Consider the following 19,611-nt stretch of genomic DNA (forward strand, 5'->3'; position numbering starts at 1 on the left):
TATCTCAATATCGCCACAAGGATCAAACCGAATACCGATCAAAGAGCCAATACACCAGTTTGTTAGTTCAAAGTCAGTACTATTTATTTACACACACAGTAAGATCTACCCATGCACAACAATGCTACAAACTAAACTATCTCTAACGCTAACGCCTATACTTAACTTCAGGTGCCCACTTAGAGGAACAATGGTCGTTGTTCGGATCTGAGGCTGTTGGGTTTGAAGAGGTAACAGGAGTACAGCTAAGGTCGTCCGTCTGGCAGCGAGCGTTGAACTTGCTTCTGGTGATGCTGGTGGATGGGTCTCTCTGCTTGAGAGGCAAATCCAAGAGGCTGAATCTCTCATGGGGGTTTCTTCTTGTACTTGGAGGGGCTTTGCGCACTTTTAGGCGGGCCTTAAACTTGGTCCCAATTAATTGGGCAGCTTCTCGTTCATTGTTATCGATCTTAACCAATAAAGATGTGGGTGCCCTGATGGCTGGGCGTGTCTTAGATGGAGTTGGCCTTGCTTTGTTTGTGTCTTTCGGTTGGGGTAGTGGCACCGGGATGTCTGAGACAGTATCAATTACTTGAGTGTTCGTCCTTTGTTCCTCAGAGATGGGCCGTCAATATGCTAATCGACCCAGAGTTTCGATTCAAAATGGTAACTGCTTCCCAAATATACATTCAAGTTCTGTGCCTGCTTGTTGTTTAGTATTGCCCACATTTCCCTACATTCTCTGTGAGCGTCCATTATGTATTCTGAAAGTGGCCACCCCAGATGGCTACAGTCCTGAGGGATTTGTGCACAAGGAGGTCATTTTTGAACTTGTGGACTGGAACACCGTACATGAACACAGGTAATAGTTAAATAGGAGTTAGCAGAACTTTGAATGAGCTGTAATTAATGAAGATGGGAGGCTGGCCAGGGTAAGTATTGAAATAGGCAAGTCTGAAGGTAACAAAAGTGGTTGAAGCAGAGGAGATATGGGGTATAGGTGGTGTTTCTGAGGGAAATTACATGAGATTGGAAGCTCATTTCAAGATAAAAAAGGATGTTCAGTATGAACAGTCGGGTTCTGTATGAGAGAGTGGGCAAGCAAAAGTATAGAATTGGTATCTAGGGAACAGTTTATGTGGGCTTTGATTTTTCACAACATTTAATTAGAGAATATTTGTGCTTGGCCACTACCGGATGTTGGGCAGTCGGTGGAAAATCAGATGCAGTGGAGAGGTCAAGATCCTTTGACATAAAGCTTGGTGTTGTCGGCATAAATGTGGTATCACTGAAGGGTCACCATTTAGATAAGAAATAGAAGGGGATCAAGGATAGATCATTGGTGGACTTGAGGTGGCATTGTGAGAGCAGGAGATCACTTAGTTTCGCTGGATAGATAAGATTGGATTGGGGTTAATGCAACTGGCCATTTTGAAGGAGGTCGTTTGGTTGGCCATATCAAAGATTGCAGTCAGATTGAGGGAACTGGAGGGATACCAAGACCGCAGTTGCAAGATGTCATTTGTGACTTTGTTGGGGGGCTTTACAGTACTGTTCATGCAGCCAATATAACTATTAACATTGTAAAATAATATAGCAGTAACCCAAATTTAAATTGAGCAGTAAATTTGGTCTTTTGCTCTGAGGGTGTTACATTTCAAACACAAATTCAGGTTGTTTTGTGTATTGGTTCACTTGATTACACACTTGGGCCAGTAGATTTGCAGTTTCAAACGTAATTGTTTGTGTTTAATGATCACTATTTTATATAATCTTTATTAGTGTCACAAGTAGGTTTACATTAACACTGCAATGAAGTTACTGTGAAAATTGATGTCACTATTTCATAATCGCTCACAGGAAAAATGTTTTCTGAAACAGTTGTAATGTCTATGTACAGGAATATTTGTGACATCTGTTATGGAAATGCAGTTTCGGATATAAATTTCCTAAGGATTTTGCCACATACGGTAACACTATTAACCTGAAATAGCATATTGTTTGGTTTTACGTTAAGACAATGTTTTCATGTTTTAGGTTATGGGATCAACAGCATCTTGTACCAACGTGGAATCTATCCACCGGAATCTTTCACACGAGAACAGAAGTATGGGCTTACAATGCTTGTTACAACTGATCCCATCTTAAATAACTATTTAAAGAATGTAGTTGGCCAGCTAAAAGGTATTGCTCTGGTTGATTTCAATTTTACATTGCAAGATTTTGATTGTGTTATTTGGAAATTATTTTGCAAGAGTAGGTCAAATCTGGTCTGTAGTAATTGTATGATTTGAAACTCCTAACCTTAATTTTGTAAGTCTGGTAAAATAATTCTGAGTCTGTGTTGTTGTCCATGTTCTGGCTTCACTGAATAGTATTGTCAACAATGGTCAATGGTAATGCACTCACTGGAGTCGGGTCAAGAGTTCATTCCTTACTCAAGATGAGTGTTTAATCTAAGCTGACGCTACAAAGGGTGTGCTGCACTGTTGGAGGTGAGATCTTTCAGATGAGCCATCAAACTAAGGCCCTGTATGTCATCTCCAGTGGGAATAAAAGATCCTAAAATGCTATTTTGAAGAAGTAATAGGTGAGTTCTGTCTGATATCCTGGCCAGTCTTTATCCCTTCGCCAATATTACTTGAGAATAGCCATTATCACTTCTTTTTTTTTTAAATAATTTTTATTGAAAGAGTTTTTCCATACAAACATTTACCCCTACTATTTTTTAAATTATATACAACACAATCCCTCTAGGCAAATATCCCTCCCTCGCCCGCCCTCACGCGCGCACCAGTCTCCCCCACCCCCCCCCCCCCCCCACCCCCCCTCCAAGCAACAACTTAACAAACAAGGCAGCCTACAGTTTCAGACATGAGCAGCGAGCAGACTTGCCCGCGTTTTACAGTCATGCATGGTCCTCCCCACGACCATTGCTGCCCCCCCCTCCCCTTCCCCTCCTCCCTCCCCTCCTCCCCTCCCCCCCCCCCCCCCCCCCCCCCCCCCGGGTTGCTGCTGCCACGACCCCGAACGTCTATCTCTGATCTAAGAAGTCAAGGAAGGGTTGCCACCGCCTGGAGAATCCCTGTACCGACCCTCTCAGGGCAAATTTGATCCTTTCTAGCTGAATATAGCTAGCCATATCGTTAGTCCAAGTTTCAACGCTTGGAGGCCTCGCGTCCTTCCATTGAATTAATATCCTTCGTCGAGCCACTAGGGACGCAAAGGCCAGTATTCCGGCCTCCCTAGCCTCCTGTACCCCCGGTTCTACCCCGACCCCAAAGATCGCAAGCCCCCATCCTGGTTTGACCCTGGACCCCACCACCTTCGACACCGTCCTTGCCACCCCCTTCCAGAACCCTTCCAGCACTGGACATGCCCAGAACATATGCACATGGTTCGCTGGGCTTCCTAGACATCTGACACACCTGTCCTCACCCCCAAAGAACCGGCTCATCCTTGTCCCCGTCATGTGAGCTCTATGCAGCACCTTAAATTGAATGAGGCTCAGCCTCGCACACGAGGAGGAAGAATTGACCTTCTCCAGTGCATCCGCCCACGTCCCGTCTTCTATCTGCTCTCCCAGCTCGCACTTTCCAGGACACTCATCCGGAGTGAGACTCAGCCCGAGTGGGGGATTGAAACTTGGTAATTTGGTGCAGTGAGGTAAGGTAAGTGGAAAATCTAATTCTGCTGGTTTTCAGTTAAAAGTGGCATTTGGTGCAGTGAGGTAAGGTAAGTGGAAAATCTAATTCTGCTGGTTTTCAGTTAAAAGTGCAGTGTGGAGCTTAGTGTCTGATTGGTTGAAGCTGCCCCCACCCTAATTGCTGAGAGGCAGTTATCTGTCAATCACCTGAGGCCTGTTGAGGCCTGTTTAGGGGCACATTGCATTCTTCTCTTTGAAGTTAAGGCATTTTTTGAGTCATCAGGTTAGCTGAGGTCTGTATAAAAAGACAAGCAGGCAGCGCACACAGTAAGCTCGCACTTTCCAGGACACTCATCCGGAGTGAGACTCAGCCCGAGTGGGGGATTGAAACTTGGTAATTTGGTGCAGTGAGGTAATTCGGTGCAGAGTGTGAGGAGGTGCTTTTTAACCCTGGTAAGTGACTGGTAAGTAGTCTCTCTTTTTCTTTTCATTGTCTAATTTATTTATTTTTATTTTGAAATTCTAGTTGTTTAAGTTTATCTAAGGTTTAAGACATGGCAGGAGATCCCAGACCCGTGTCATGCTCCTCGTGTGCGATGTGGGAGCTCAGGGACAAGTCCACTGTCCCTGGCTCCTTCACGTGCAAGAAGTGTGTTCAGTTGCAGCTCTTGTTAGACCGCTTGACGGCTCTGGAGCTGCGGATGGACTCACTTTGGAGCATCCGCGATGCTGAGGAGGTCGTGGATAGCACGTTTAGTGAGTTGGTCACACCGCAGGTGAAGGTTACTGAGGGAGATAGAAAATGGGTGACCAAAGAAAGAGCAAGAGTAGGAAGGCAGTGCAGGTGTCCCCTGCGGTCATCTCCCTGCAAAACAGATATACCGCTTTGGATACTGTTGAGGGAGATGGCTCACCAGGGGAAGGCAGCAGCAGCCAGGTTCATGGCACCGTGGCTGGCTCTGCTGCACAGCAGGGCAGGAAGAAAAATGGCAGGGCTATAGTGATAGGGGACTCGATCGTAAGGGGAATAGACAGGCGGTTCTGTGGACGCAATCGAGACTCCAGGATGGTATGTTGCCTCCCTGGTGCAAGGGTCAAGGATGTCTCGGAGCGGCTGCAGGACATTCTGGGGGGGGGAGGGTGAACAGCCAGCTGTCGTGGTGCACATAGGCACCAACGATATAGGTAAAAACGGGATGAGGTCCTACAAGCGGAATTCAGGGAGTTAGGAGTTAAACTAAAAAGTAGGACCTCAAAGGTAGTAATCTCAGGATTGCTACCAGTGCCACGAGCTAGTCAGAGTAGGAATGTCAGGATAGATAGGATGAATGCGTGGCTCGAGAGATGGTGCAAGAGGGAGGGATTCAAATTCCTGGGGCATTGGGACCGGTTCTGGGGGAGGTGGGACCAGTACAAACCGGACGGTCTGCTCCTGGGCAGGACTGGAACCGATGTCCTAGGGGGGGTGTTTTCTAGAGCTGTTGGGGAGGGTTTAAACTAATGTGGCAGGGGGATGGGAACCGATGCAGGAAGTTGGAAGGTAGTAAAACAGGGACAGAAGTAAAAGGAAATAAGGGGAAAAGTGCAAGGCAGAGAAGACATAGTCAGAAATCTAAAAGGGCGACAGTACAAGGTACAGTGACTGAGGGGAGCACAGTGAATAGGTCCAGTAATAACAAAAGGAATAAAACTGGAGATGTTAAGATTCAAAACAGAGGTAAAAAAAACAAAATAAGTGTACTTTACCTGAATGCTCGTAGTATTCGGAATAAAGTAAATGAGTTGATGGCACAAATCATTGTAAATGACTATGATTTAGTGGCCATTACTGAAACATGGTTAAAGGATGGTCACGACTGGGAGTTAAATATCCGAGGGTATCAAACTATTCGGAAGGACAGAGTGGATGGTAAGGGAGGTGGTGTTGCTCTGTTATTTAAGGATGACATCCGGGCAATAGTAAGGGATGACATCAGTGCTATGGAGGATAAGGTCGAATCCATTTGGGTGGAAATCAGGAATAGTAAGGCGAAAAAGTCACTGATAGGAGTAGTCTATAGGCCACCAAATAGTAATGTTATGGTGGGGCAGGCAATAAACAAAGAAATAACTGATGCATGTAGAAATGGTACAGCAGTTATCATGGGGGATTTTAATCTACATGTCGATTGGTTTAACCAGGTCGGTCAAGGCAACCTTGAGGAGGAGTTTATAGAATGTATCCGCGATAGTTTCCTAGAACAGTATGTAATGGAACCTACGAGGGAACAAGCGGTCCTAGATCTTGTCCTGTGTAATGAGACAGGATTGATTCATGATCTCATAGTTAGGGATCCTCTCGGAAGGAGCGATCACAATATGGTGGAATTTAAATACAGATGGAGGGTGAGAAAGTAAAATCAAATACTAGTGTTTTGTGTTTAAACAAAGGAGATTACAAGGGGATGAGAGAAGAACTAGCTAAGGTAGACTGGGAGCAAATACTTTATGGTGGAACAGTTGAGGAACAGTGGAGAACCTTCCAAGCGATTTTTCACAGTGCTCAGCAAAGGTTTATACCAACAAAAAGGAAGGACGGAAGAAAGAGGGAAAATCAACCGTGGATATCTAAGGAAATAAGGGAGAGTATCAAATTGAAGGAAAAAAGCATATAAAGTGGCAAAGATTACTGGGAGATTAGAGGACTGGGAAATCTTTAGGGGGCAACAGAAAGCTACTAAAAAAGCTATAAAGAAGAGTAAGATAGAGTATGAGAGTAAACTTGCTCAGAATATAAAAACAGACAGTAAAAGTTTTTACAAATATATAAGACAAAAAAGAGTGGCTAAGGTAAATATTGGTCCTTTAGAGGATGAGAAGGGAGTTTTAATAATGGGAGATGAGGAAATGGCTGAGGAACTGAACAGGTTTTTTGGGTCGGTCTTCACAGTGGAAGACACAAATAACATGCCAGTGACTGATAGAAATGAGGCTATGACAGGTGAGGACCTTGAGAGTCTTGTTATCACTAAGGAGGGAGTGATGGGCAAGCTAATGGGGCTAAAGGTAGACAAGTCTCCTGGCCCTGATGGAATGCACCCCAGAGTGCTAAAAGAGATGGCTAGGGAAATTGCAGATGCACTAGTGGTAATTTACCAAAATTCACTAGACTCTGGGGTGGTCCCGGTGGATTGGAAATTAGCAAACGTGACGCCACTGTTTAAAAAAGGAGGTAGGCAGAAAGCAGGAAATTATAGGCCAGTGAGCTTAACTTCGGTAGTAGGGAAGATGCTGGAATCTATCATCAAGGAAGAAATTGCGAGGCATCTGGATAGAAATTGGGCAGACGCAGCATGGGTTTGTAAAAGGCAGGTCATGCCTAACTAATTTAATGGAATTTTTTGAGGACATTACCAGTGCAGTAGATAACGGGGAGCCGATGGATGTGGTATATCTGGATTTCCAGAAAGCCTTTGACAAGGTGCCACACAAAAGGTTGCTGCATAAGATAAAGATGCATGGCATTAAGGGTAAAGTAGTAGCATGGATAGAGGATTGGTTAATTAATAGAAAGCAAAGAGTTGGGATAAATGGGTGTTTCTCTGGTTGGCAATCAGTAGCTAGTGGTGTCCCTCAGGGATCCGTGTTGGGCCCACAATTGTTCACAATTTACATAGATGATTTGGAGTTGGGGACCAAGGGCAATGTGTCCAAGTTTGCAGATGACACTAAGATGAGTGGTAAAGCGAAAAGTGCAGAGGATACTGGAAGTCTGCAGAGGGATTTGGATAGGTTAAGTGAATGGGCTCGGGTCTGGCAGATGGAATACAATGTTGACAAATGTGAGGTTATCCATTTTGGTAGGAATAACAGCAAACGGGACTATTATTTAAACGATAAAATATTAAAGCATGCCGCTGTTCAGAGAGACTTGGGTGTGCTAGTGCATGAGTCACAGAAGGTTGGTTTACAAGTGCAACAGGTGATTAAGAAGGCAAATGGAATTTTGTCCTTCATTGCTAGAGGGATGGAGTTTAAGACTAGGGAGGTTATGTTGCAATTGTATAAAGTGTTAGTGCGGCCACACCTGGAGTATTGTGTTCAGTTTTGGTCTCCTTACTTGAGAAAGGACGTACTGGCGCTGGAGGGTGTGCAGAGGAGATTCACTAGGTTAATCCCAGAGCTGAAGGGGTTGGATTATGAGGAGAGGTTGAGTAGACTGGGACTGTACTCGTTGGAATTTAGAAGGATGAGGGGGGATCTTATAGAAACATTTAAAATTAAGAAGGTAATAGATAGGATAGATGCGGGCAGGTTGTTTCCACTGGCGGGTGACAGCAGAACTAGGGGACATAGCCTCAAAATAAGGGGAAGTAGATTTAGGACTGAGTTTAGGAGGAACTTCTTCACCCAAAGGGTTGTGAATCTATGGAATTCCTTGCCCAGTGAAGCAGTTGAGGCTCCTTCATTACATGTTTTTAAGGTAAAGATAGATAGTTTTTTGAAGAATAAAGGGATTAAGGGTTATGGTGTTCGGGCCGGAAAGTGGAGCTGAGTCCACAAAAGATCAGCCATGATCTAATTGAATGGCGGAGCAGGCTCGAGGGGCCAGATGGCCTACTCCTGCTCCTAGTTCTTATGTTCTTATGTTCCCACTTGGCTTTCAGCTCCTCCCCTGATGCTTCTTCCGCCTCCTGCATTATCTTGTAGATGTCTGATATCTTCCCCCCTCCGACCCAGACCCCCGAGAGCACCCTATCACTCGCCCCCTTACTGGGGAGCAGGGGGAACCCCTCCACCTGCCGCCTAGCAAATGCCTTCACTTGTAAATATCTGAACATATTACCCGGAGGGAGCTCAAACTTCTCCTCCAGCCCTCCCAGGCTCGCAACCTCCCCTCTATAAACAGGTCCTTCAGCTGCCGTATGCCCACCCTGTACCAGCTCTGAAATCCCCCGTCGATGTTCCCCGGGATGAATCTATGGTTCCCCCTTATTGGCGCCGCCAACAGACCTCCCATTTCCCCCCTGTGACGCCTCCACTGCCCCCATATCTTGAGGGTGGCCGCCACCACCGGGCTCGTGGTGTACCTCGTGGGGGGGAGCGGCCCTGGTGCCGTTACTAGGGCCCCCAGGCTTGTGTTGCCACAGGACGCCCTCTCCATTTGTTTCCAAGCTGCCCCCTCCCCTTCCATCATCCACTTGCGCACCATTGACATATTTGCCGCCCAGTAATACCCCGAGAGATTGGGTAGTGCCAGCCCTCCACTGTCCCTACTCCGCTCCAAAAAGACCCTCCTCACCCTTGGGGTGCCGTGCGCCCACACGTAGCTCATGATGCTACTCGTCACCTTTTTGAAGAAGGCCCTCGGGAGGAAGATGGGCAAGCACTGAAATAAAAACAGGAACCTTGGGAGGACCGTCATTTTGATTGACTGCACCCTCCCCGCCAGCGACAGCGGTACCATGTCCCACCTCTTAAATTCCTCCTCCATCTGTTCCACCAGCCTGGAAAAGTTCAACTTATGGAGGGTCCCCCAGTTCCTTGCCACCTGCACCCCTAAGTACCTAAAGCTCTTTCCTGCTCGCTTGAAGGGGAGTCTCCCAATACCCTCTCCCTGGTCCCCCGGGTGTATCACAAAAACCTCGCTTTTGCCCAAATTTAGTTTGTACCCCGAAAAGTCCCCAAACTCTGCTAATAGTTCCATTATCTCCGGCATTCCCCCTTCTGGGTCTGCCACGTACAGCAGTAGATCATCCGCATACAGCGATACTCGATGTTCCTCCCCTCCCCTAGTCAGTCCTCTCCACCCCCCTGAACCCCTCAGTGCCATCGCCAACGGTTCGATCGCCAGTGCGAAAAGTAGGGGGGATAGGGGACATCCCTGCCTGGTCCCTCGGTGGAGCCCGAAATACTCCGACCTCCTCCCGTTTGTCACTACACTCGCCGTCGGGGCCGAGTAGAGCAACTTCACCCACTTAAAAAACCCTTCCCCAAACCCAAACCGTTCCAACGTCTCCCACAGGTACTCCCACTCCACCCTATCGAATGCCTTCTCCGCGTCCAGCGCTACCACTATCTCAGCCTCCCCCTCCACTGCCGGCATCATAATTACATTCAGCAATCTCCGCACGTTCGTGTTGAGCTGCCGCCCCTTCACGAACCCCGTCTGGTCCTCATGGATTACCCCTGGCACACAATCCTCTATTCTAGCTGCCAGGATCTTTGCCAGCAACTTGGCATCCACGTTCAGAAGCGAGATAGGCCTGTAGGACCCGCACTGCACGGGGTCTTTATCCCGCTTCAGTATCAGGGAGATCAGAGCCTGCGACATTGTTGGGGGCAGAACCCCCCCCTCTCGCGCCTCATTAAAGGCTCGTACCAGTACCGGTCCCACCAAGTCCACATTTTTCTTGTAGAATTCCACCGGGAACCCATCTGGCCCCGTCGCCTTCCCCGCTTGCATCTGACCTATTCCCTTGACTAGCTCCTCTAGCCCTATTGGCGCCCCCAGCCCTTCTACCAGCCCCTCCTGGACCCTTGGGAACCTCAATTTGTTTAGGAAGTCCTCCATTCCCCCTATCCTCGTCGGCGGCTCAGACCGATACAACTCCTTGTAAAAATCCCTGAAGACCCCGTTCACTTCTTGCCCCTTCTGTACTACCTTCCCGCCCCTCTCCTTCACTCCCCCAATCTCCCTAGCTGCATCTCGTTTGCGAAGCTGGTGTGCCAGCATCCTGCTCGCCTTTTCCCCATACTCATAGACCGCGCCCTGTGCCCTTCTCCACTGTGTCTCTGCCTTCCTGGTGGTCAGCAGGTCGAACTTGACCTGCAGGCTGCGCCGTTCTCCCAGCAACCCCTCCTCTGGTGCCTCCGCATATCTCCTATCCACTTCCAATATCTCCCCCACCAGTCTCTCCCTCTCCTGCCTCTCCTTTCTTTCTCTGTGTGCCCTTATGGAGATCAGCTCTCCCCTGATCACTGCCTTCAGGGCCTCCCAGACCATCCCCACCTGCACCTCCCCCGTGTCATTCAAGTCCAGATAGCTCTCAATGCTCTTCCGGACCCTTTTACACACCTCGTCGTCCGCTAACAGCCCCACATCCAGCCGCCACAGCGGGCGCTGGTCCCGCGCCTCCCCCATTTCCACATCCACCCAATGTGGTGCATGATCAGAGATCGCAATGGCCGAGTACTCAGCTTCCCGTACCCTCGGGATCAGCCCCCTGCTCAACACGAAGAAATCGATTCTGGAGTACACTCTATGGACGTGGGAGAAAAAGGAATACGCCCTCGGCCTACCAAACCTCCATGGGTCTACTCCTCCCATCTGCTCCATGTACCCCCTCAGCACTTCTGCCGCTGCCGGCCTCCTATTGGTCCTTGAGCTCGATCTGTCTAGCCCGGGGTCCAGCACTGTGTTGAAGTCCCCCCCCATGATCAAGCCCCCTGCCTCCAGTCCCGGAATGAGGCCCAATAGGGGCCTCATAAAACCCGCGTCATCCCAGTTCGGGGCATATACGTTGACCATCACCACTTTCTCCCCCTGCAGCTTACCCTTCACCATCACATACCTACCCTCCTTATCCGCCACCACCTCCTCCGCCACGAACGACACCCTCTTTCCCACCAGAATCGCCACCCCCCGGTTCTTTGCGTCCAATCCAGAGTGGAACACCTGTCCCACCCACCCCCTTCTCAGGCGAACCTGGTCCACTACCTTCAAATGGGTCTCCTGTAACATTGCTACATCAGCCTTCAGTCCCTTCAGGTGTGAGAATACCCTTGATCTCTTGACCGGCCCATTCAGCCCCCTCACGTTCCAAGTGATCAGCCGGGTCGCGGAACGACCCGCCCCCTTCCCCTGCCGATTAGCCATGTCCCGTTCCCCTGCTCGCCCCGGGTCGACCCTCCCCTTCTGACCCCCTCCCCATGGCGATGGCCCCCTCCCCCCACCTCTCCAGTCCTCCACTTCCCGTTTCTGGTCTTTCCAGCAGCAACCCGGTGTCCCTCCCTAACCCACCCACACCCCCCCCCCCCCCCCCCCCCCCCCAGGCTAGGACCCCTCCTAGCCGCGATGTACCCTCCATCGTACTCCCATAAGTCAGCTGGTTCGCGCTGACCCGGCTGCTCCTGCCACACTCCGACTCCCCCCGGCTCAGGGGGGGGGGGCTACCCCCCCTTGCCACTCCTCCCTGGCCCCGCTCCAACGCGGGAAAGGTCGCCATTGCTAGCCACGCCCCGCACTCCTCCCCTCCCCCCCTCCTCTGCCCCGCGCGCGGGAAAACAGAGGAAAGCCCGCGCTTTCGCCCTGCCACACCCCACCCCGCCATCTTCAGTTCCACCCCCGTCCCCGTCCATGCCTGTGAAGAACCCCCCCTAAGAGCCCATATCCCCGATCTGCTCTCCCCCCCCCCGTCCCGCCTCCCCAACTTAACATTATAAATAACAGATAGATAACAAGTAACAATGTACTTAACAGTCGCCCTCTACCAAACAGTATAAATAACCATAAATAACCATGAATAACCACAATAACAATAACTACGGGAAGTTGGCAAAGGGGGGGAAAAAACATCAGAAGAAAAAAAAAAAACCCAAAGCCAGAGTTCAAGATCCAAACAAGGAAAGAAGAAGAAAAAAAAAAAGGAAACCGTTCCAATAAGAGTTGCCCAGTTCCGACCCAGCCGAAAAAAAAAGAACCGCTTGTTCAGCTGAAAGTACCCGAGCGGCTACGGCCGCCAAGTACCCCCTGGGTCTAATTCGAGTCCAGTTTCTCTTCCTGTACAAAGGCCCACGCCTCCTCTGGGGACTCAAAATAGTGGTGTTGGTTCCTGTAGGTGACCCACAAGCGCGCTGGCTGCAGCATTCCGAACCTGATCCTTTTTGCATGTAGCACCGCCTTCGTCCGGTTGTACCGGGCCCGCCGCTTAGCCACCTCCGCACTCCAGTCCTGGTAGACCCTCACCGTCGAATTCTCCCACTTACTGCTCCTTTCCCTCTTGGCCCACTCCAGCACTCTCTCACGATCGCTGAGTCGCTGGAACCGCACCAGCACCGCCCTCGGGGGCTCATTTGCTCTTGGCTTCCTAGCCATGACCCTGTAGGCCTCTTCCAGCTCCAGGGGCGAAGGGACGGCCCCTGCCCCCATCAGGGAGCTCAGCATTTCTGCTACGTATCCCGGGAGGTCTGACCCCTCCAGGCCTTCTGCCAGGCCCAAGATCCTCAGGTTCTTCCGCCTCATTCGGGTATCCAGCTCCTCAAAACGGCTCTGCCATTTCAGGTGGAGTGCCTCGTGCACCTCTACCTTTCCCACGAGGACCGTGGCCTCCTCCTCCCTCACAGTCATCTCCTGCTGCAGCTCCCGAATCGACGCCTCTTGGGTCGCCTGGGCTCCCATCAGCCTGGTGATCGTCGCATTCATTGACTCCAAAAGCTCCATTTTCAGCTCCGTAAAGAAGCGCAGGAGCGCGGCCTGCTGCTCCTCCGCCCATTTCCTCCATTCCTCGGGTGCGCCACCGGCCGCCATTTTGGTTTTCTTCCCCCGCTTTTTTTGGGGAGCTGCTGTTGCTTTTTTTACCACCCCACTCTGGGTACCGACCATAAAGTTGGTCTGGTTCTCCTCAGGGAGCCTTCCCCCACCGGGATTTGTCCTTACAGCGCCGTTGGGGCCCTCCAATCGGCCCGAAAACACCTTTGTAGCAGGAGCTGCCAAACGTGCGACTTAGCTGGTCATAGCCGCAACCGGAAGTCCCCCCATTATCACTTCTGTGTGTATGTTAGCTGCTGTGTTTCCTACATTATGATAGTGACTACACTTCAAAAGTACTTCATTGACTCTAAAGCATTTTGACGTGTTGTGAAAGATACTATGTAAATGCAAGTTCTTAGCGTGCACCAAAGTACCCAACATTGAATGGGTCCTCATCATTGGATTTTTTTTTTTCAAGAATTCTTGGTGCAATCATTTGAATGAGGTGGAAAAATGGAAATGGCAAAAGCCTGTGTTCTTGGGGCATATTGGCAAAATACATGTGATTGTGGAAGAACGGTGGATTTAATTATTTTATTGTCTCCTTGCTCCCCAAGTTGTGCAGCATTACGTTCTTTATTGAAGTGGGCAGTTTTTCTAAGTAGAGACTCACATTAGTGTGCCAGCTGTGGTTCTCAAACTAGTGCATGGAGACCTTTACAGGGTTTGGGGAGCTTCTATGACACTGGATCGGTTCATGGTTGCACCCTGTGGTGATGAGCAAGTGAATGAACAGCACCCAACGGTGTCTCTGCTCCATCTCCTCGCTCCTGTTCTCTCCCATACTCCTGGGCCATCTTGGGATGGGTATTGTGCAATGAGAAAGGGTTAATTGGCAATCCAGTTGAGAGAACCTTGGGGATGAGTGATCAGAATATGATATAATTCTTTATCAAGGTGATTTAGTGAGGTAGTTGTTTCTGAGACCAGAGTCCTGAATCTCAATAAAGGCAACTATGATAGTATGAAACACAAGTTGGCTATGATGGGCTGGGGAACATTACTGAAAGGAAGGACATTAGTAGGCATTCAAGGAATGAATAGGTGAACTCCAAATGTGGAAACGGAACTGTGGCTAAATCATGGCTTACAGGGGAAATTGGAGATTGAATTAGATTCAAAGAAGAAGCATACCAATTGGTAAGAAAAAGCAATAGACCTGAGGATTGGGAGCAGTTTAAATTCAGCAACGGCAGATTTATTAAGAAGAGGAAAATAGACTATGAACAACAAAATGGCTGAGGATCTAAATTCTTACTTTACTTCTGCCTTCACAAAGGAAGACATGAATAACTTACCAGAAAATCTGAGAAACACAAGTTTTAGTGAGGAACAGAAGGAAATCGGCATTAGTAGAGAAATGGTTTGGGGAAAATTGATGGGATTAATTCAGCACAGGAACAGGCCCTTTGACCCTCCAAGTCTGTACCAGTCAAGATACCAACCTTTGCCAAAAACCCACTTCCTTGTGCTGTATCCCCTTATACCTATCCGATCTATGTGTTTATCAAGATGCCTTTTAAACGCCGTTAATATATCTGCTTCCACAACCTCCCCTGGGAAAGAATGCCTGCCCATCTACTCTATCCATGCCCCTCATAATTAAAAAAATAAATAAATTTAGAGTATCTAATTAATTTTTTTCCAATTTAAGAGGCAATTTAACGTGTTCAATCCACCTACCCCACACATCTTTGGGTTGTGGGGGCGAAACCCAAGCAAACATGGGGAGAACTCCACACTATCAGTGACCCAGAGCCGGGATCGAACCTGGGACCTTGGTGCCGTGAGACAACTGTGCTAACTACTTGCGCCGCCGTGCTGCCCTTACCCCTCATAATAATCTTCAGCCAAAAATATTTAAGGAAGTGGCCCTAGACATAGTAGATGCACAGGTAGTCATTTTCCTAAATTCTTTGGACTCTGGAATGGTTCCTACAGAGATTGGAGAGTCGCTAATGTAAGCCTGCTATTCAAAAAGGGAGGTAGAGAGAAAACGGGGAACTATAGACCAGTGAGCCTAACGTTGGTAATGAGGAAATTGCTAGAGTCCATTATCAAGGATTCCATAGCACAACATTAGGAAAGCAGTGGTAAAATAAGACCAAGTCGGTGTTGATTTGCGAAAGTTGCTTGACATATCTACTGGAATCCTTTGAGGATGAGTTGACAAGAGAGAACCAGTGGATTTGGTTTATTTATACTTCAGAAGGCCTTCAACAAGATCTTGCATAGCAGATTACTATGTAAAGCTAAAGCGCATGGGATTGCGGGTATAGGTCTTGAGATGGATATGATGTGGCGATGCTGGCGTTGGACTGGGGCGGGCACAGTAAGAAATCTTACAAAACCAGATTAAAGTCCAACAGGTTTGTATCAAATCACTAGCTTTCGGAGCACAGCTCCTTCCTCCGGTGAATGAAGAGGTGGGTTCCAGAAACATATAAAGACAAAGTCAATGATGCAAGATCTATATGCGTGATCTTCTTGGAGATCCTCTCCACTTTGAGCTGGCAGTTTGCGGTGTTGGTGGTAGTCATGATGTGGAGATGCTGGCGTTGGAACCTCATACGCTGCAGGAAAGGATGTCCCGAAGCGTGGTACATTGGCGAGACCATGCAGACGCTGTGACAGCGGATGAACGGACATCGCGTGACAGTCGCCAGGCAGGAATGTTCCCTTCCAGTCGGGGAACACTTCAGCAGTCAAGGGCATTCAGCCTCTGATCTTCGGGTTGTTTCTGGAACCCACCTCTTCATTCACCTGAGGAAGGAGATGTGCTCCGAAAGCTCGTGATTCGAAAAACAAACCTGTTGGACTTTGGTGTTGTAAAACTTCCTATTGAGATGGATGGACAGCTGGTTGGCAGACAAGATGGATGGGTCTTTTTCCGATTGGTAGGCAGTGACTAATGGGGTATCTTGGGGATCGGACCCCAGCTGTTCACATTATATATTAATGATTTGGACCAGTGAACTAAATACATCTCCAAATTTGCAGATGTTACAAAGCTGGGTCAGAGGGTGACGTTTGAGGAGGATGCAGAGATGCTTCAGCGTGATTTGGACAGGCTGAGTGATTGGGCACATGCATGGCAGATGCAGTATAATGTGGATAAATGTGAGGTTATCCACTTCGGTAGCAAAAACAGAAAGGCAGATTATTACTTGGGTGTAAATTATGAGAGGTGGCTACCTTGGTGTCCACATGCTTCAGTCACTGAAAGTAAGCCCGCAGGTATGTTGGCCTTCATAGCGAGAGGATTGGAGTATAGGAATAGAGATGTTTTACTACAATTGTACAGGGTGTTGGTAAGACCACACCTGAAATATTGTGTGCCTTTTTGGTCCTTATTTGATGAAGGATGTTCTTGCTATGGAGGGAGTTCATTAAAGGTTTACCAGGCTGATTCATTCCTGCTGCTCAGGATATACAAATTCTGCAGTGAAAAGCAAACATATTTATCTCAACATTATCGTTAAGGAAATACCTGTTTTCTTCTTGAATTGCTCTTCCTATGCAGCACTTTCATATAAAATTTATATAGTTTTATTTAAATGGGGGCAGTGATCATTAATCAGTTTGTAATAGGGTAATTGAACCAAGAAATATTGTACTACTGGCTTTCAGGTGCTGGTGAAACAAATTTTTTTTTTTTAAATAAGGCTGGATTCTCCATTTGGGAAGCTCTGTGCCGACGCCAGTGTGGGAGCAGTGCCATTTTACGCCCGAAAAACGGCGCAAAAGCTGCACTGATTCTCCGTCTGGTGGAGGACTAGCAGGCACGCAGCATAGCCCCAGCTTTAGCTGCGGATTTGGCTGGAGAATTACCAGGTCCGTGGCCACGCCGTGCAACATGGTGTCAGACATGTGCGGACCCGGCCTGCCAAATAATGCTCGCCTTTGACCAGGCTCGCCACCCACGGACCACCCCCCATCAGTGCCCCCTGCGGACGGCTCCCACTCGACTGTGGCGCACTGGACTCAGTCCGCAGCCGCCATACCGGGTTCACGGGAAAAAATAGCACACACCCCCTTGAAGTCGGGAACTCGGCTCATCGAGGGAGGGCCTCAGGTGACGCCCTGATGCCGTCCCGACGGCGTACGAGGTACTCTGCGAATATGCCGTTTTAGCGAGGGGGGGGGAGCATCGCAAAAGTGGCGCTGCTCCCTGATTTTTCCGCCATTGGACATTCTCTGGCTAATTGCCTACCGCAATTTCAGCATCGGAGACTGGAGAATCCTGCCCAAGATCTCTGGCTTCTTTTATAGAATTTACAGTGCAGAAGGAGGCCATTTGGCCCATCGAGTCTGCACCGGCTCTTGGAAAGAACACCCTACCCAAGGTCAACACCTCTACCCTATCCCCATAACCCAGTAACCCCACCCAACACTAAGGGCAATTTTGTACACTAAGGGCAATTTATCATGGCCAATCCACCTAACCTGCACATCTTTGGACTGTGGGAGGAAACCGGAGCACCCGGAGGAAACCCACGCAGACGGGGAGGATGTGCAGACTCCGCACAGACAGTGACCCAAGCCGGAATCGAACCTGGGACCCTGGAGCTGTGAAGCGATTGTACTATCCACAATGCTACCGTGCTGCCCCTTACTGCCCCCTTACTGAGACAATTTTCAAGTCAAGTTTCTAAAGTTTATTACTGTAGCTTACTCTGGGGATTGTGCCCACCTGCACCTAATGCTGACCCATATGCCCGAGTGCCCACAATACTCCAGTGCTAATTTCTTATTGTTATGCCTGCGTTTTGTTTTGCAAGCTGCTGCCACAAGCGCATACGTCATAGATACTGAGAGATGTATTGGGGTTAGTAAAGAAGATGAAAAAAAGTGACTAAGTCAGCAGATGGTCGGAGAATGTTTGGAAGGACTGTGGTATTTTGCCATTCCATTTCTGGGACGAGGCAGTTGAAGGAAGATTAAATACTATTGGCCTATATTCGAGAGTTTTAGAAGAAAGAGGGGTGATCTCATTCAAAGATAAAAGATTCTGAGGGGGTTGACACAGTTGGTGTTTCCCCTGGCTGGAGAGTTTGGAATTAGGAGACACCGTTTCCTGACAAGGGAACGGTCATTTCAAAGATACTTTTTTCACTTAGGATTGCGAATCTTGTGAAATTCCCTGGCGCAGAGATGTTCCGTCGTTGAGTATATTTAAGACTGAGATCGATAAGTTTTTGGGCTCCAGGATATGGAGAATTCTAAGCAGGAAAATGGATCTTGCTGAATTGTAGAGCAGACTCAGATCCGGTCTTCTATTTCTTATGTTCTGATATTTCTATGTTTTTTTAATATTCATGTGATGTGTCACTGACGTAGCAGATGTTTGGGGAAGAGGAGAGGCACAAGAAGCAAGTTTAAGCTGTGTTAGTGAGGACAAAGAATAACTTGGGAAGATTGGTTAGGAGCAGAGTGAAATGTAATACTCTTGTCAAAATCTAAAAGGATTTCTAAACAGGCTTCAGCACAAGACATAATTATTCAGCTTCTGGACTCTTGGAAATTAATTTTTCAAACTCTTGAGAACATTTTCCAGAAATACACCAAACAGTGTTAAAGTTTTAAGAAAGAGATGTATAATGTATTCAGGAGGTTAGAAATTGGTACTGGATTCTTCTGTGTGTGTCTGCAAAAATATTAACTAATTTAGTGCTTTCTCTCTGGAGCAGTGTTTATGCTAAATGTCTTTGTGTTTTCAGATTGGTTGTGTAACCATTTTGTTCAACGGCTTGTGGTAGTTATCAACAGCATTGAAACTAATGAGGTGCTCGAAAGATGGCAGTTTGACATTGAGTGTGACAAAACCATGACTGAAAACAGGCAAGTATTGCTAAGAACTATTGATATTGAGACCACTTGTGTGCCAGTCCAAGCAGCATGAAAAACACAATGCACCATGTTTTAAGGTTATTATCTCTCGAGCCATTTTTGGTACAAAAATGTTAGATCTATCTTCAGCTTAATCACTTTGCTCCTCGAGAATAATTGAATCTGTCTGGAATTTTCACAACTGCTTTTCTTTTTAATTGGATGTGTGTGCTTGAGCAAAGCATTGTGCAGTAAATGTGATATGTAAACTGACTTATATTTCTCGGAAGCAGCCAGCAGGACTCCTTCAATACTTTTACATTTATGCACAGAAGCGGCACATGTAAAATCACTGGCATTTATTTTTTTTTTTTTTTTTTTTTTATTGGATTTTTTTGCAGAAAATATAACAAAAAGTATAGCAAAAAGCAGTAATATGCAACTAACAGCCCCATAACACCCACAATTCCCCCCATACCGTAACATCACATGTATCACATTCCCCCACCCCCCCCCCCCAAACAAGAGAACTTAACCATAAATTAAAACTAGATAAATCAAATTTAAATAAAATAAGCTAACATAATCAACGCCCCCCCCCCCCCCCCGGGTTGCTGCTGCTACTGTCCCAGTACCCTATCGTTGA

At 47.8% G+C, this 19,611-nt stretch overlaps 1 protein-coding gene across 1 annotated transcript in view; it reads left to right on the top strand.

The window, feature by feature from the left end:
* mad2l1 (MAD2 mitotic arrest deficient-like 1 (yeast)) overlaps positions 1–19,611 on the top strand; it is a 50,443-nt gene that overhangs the window by 8,057 nt on the left and 22,775 nt on the right. The window contains exons 2-3 of the mRNA XM_038791840.1: positions 2,017–2,163; positions 18,857–18,977. Coding sequence (XP_038647768.1) covers positions 2,017–2,163; positions 18,857–18,977 — 268 coding nt within the window. The remainder of the gene's footprint in view (positions 1–2,016; positions 2,164–18,856; positions 18,978–19,611) is intronic.

This window comes from Scyliorhinus canicula, chromosome 3 (assembly GCF_902713615.1).
Source record: "Scyliorhinus canicula chromosome 3, sScyCan1.1, whole genome shotgun sequence".
NCBI classification, from domain to species: Eukaryota; Metazoa; Chordata; class Chondrichthyes; order Carcharhiniformes; family Scyliorhinidae; genus Scyliorhinus; species Scyliorhinus canicula.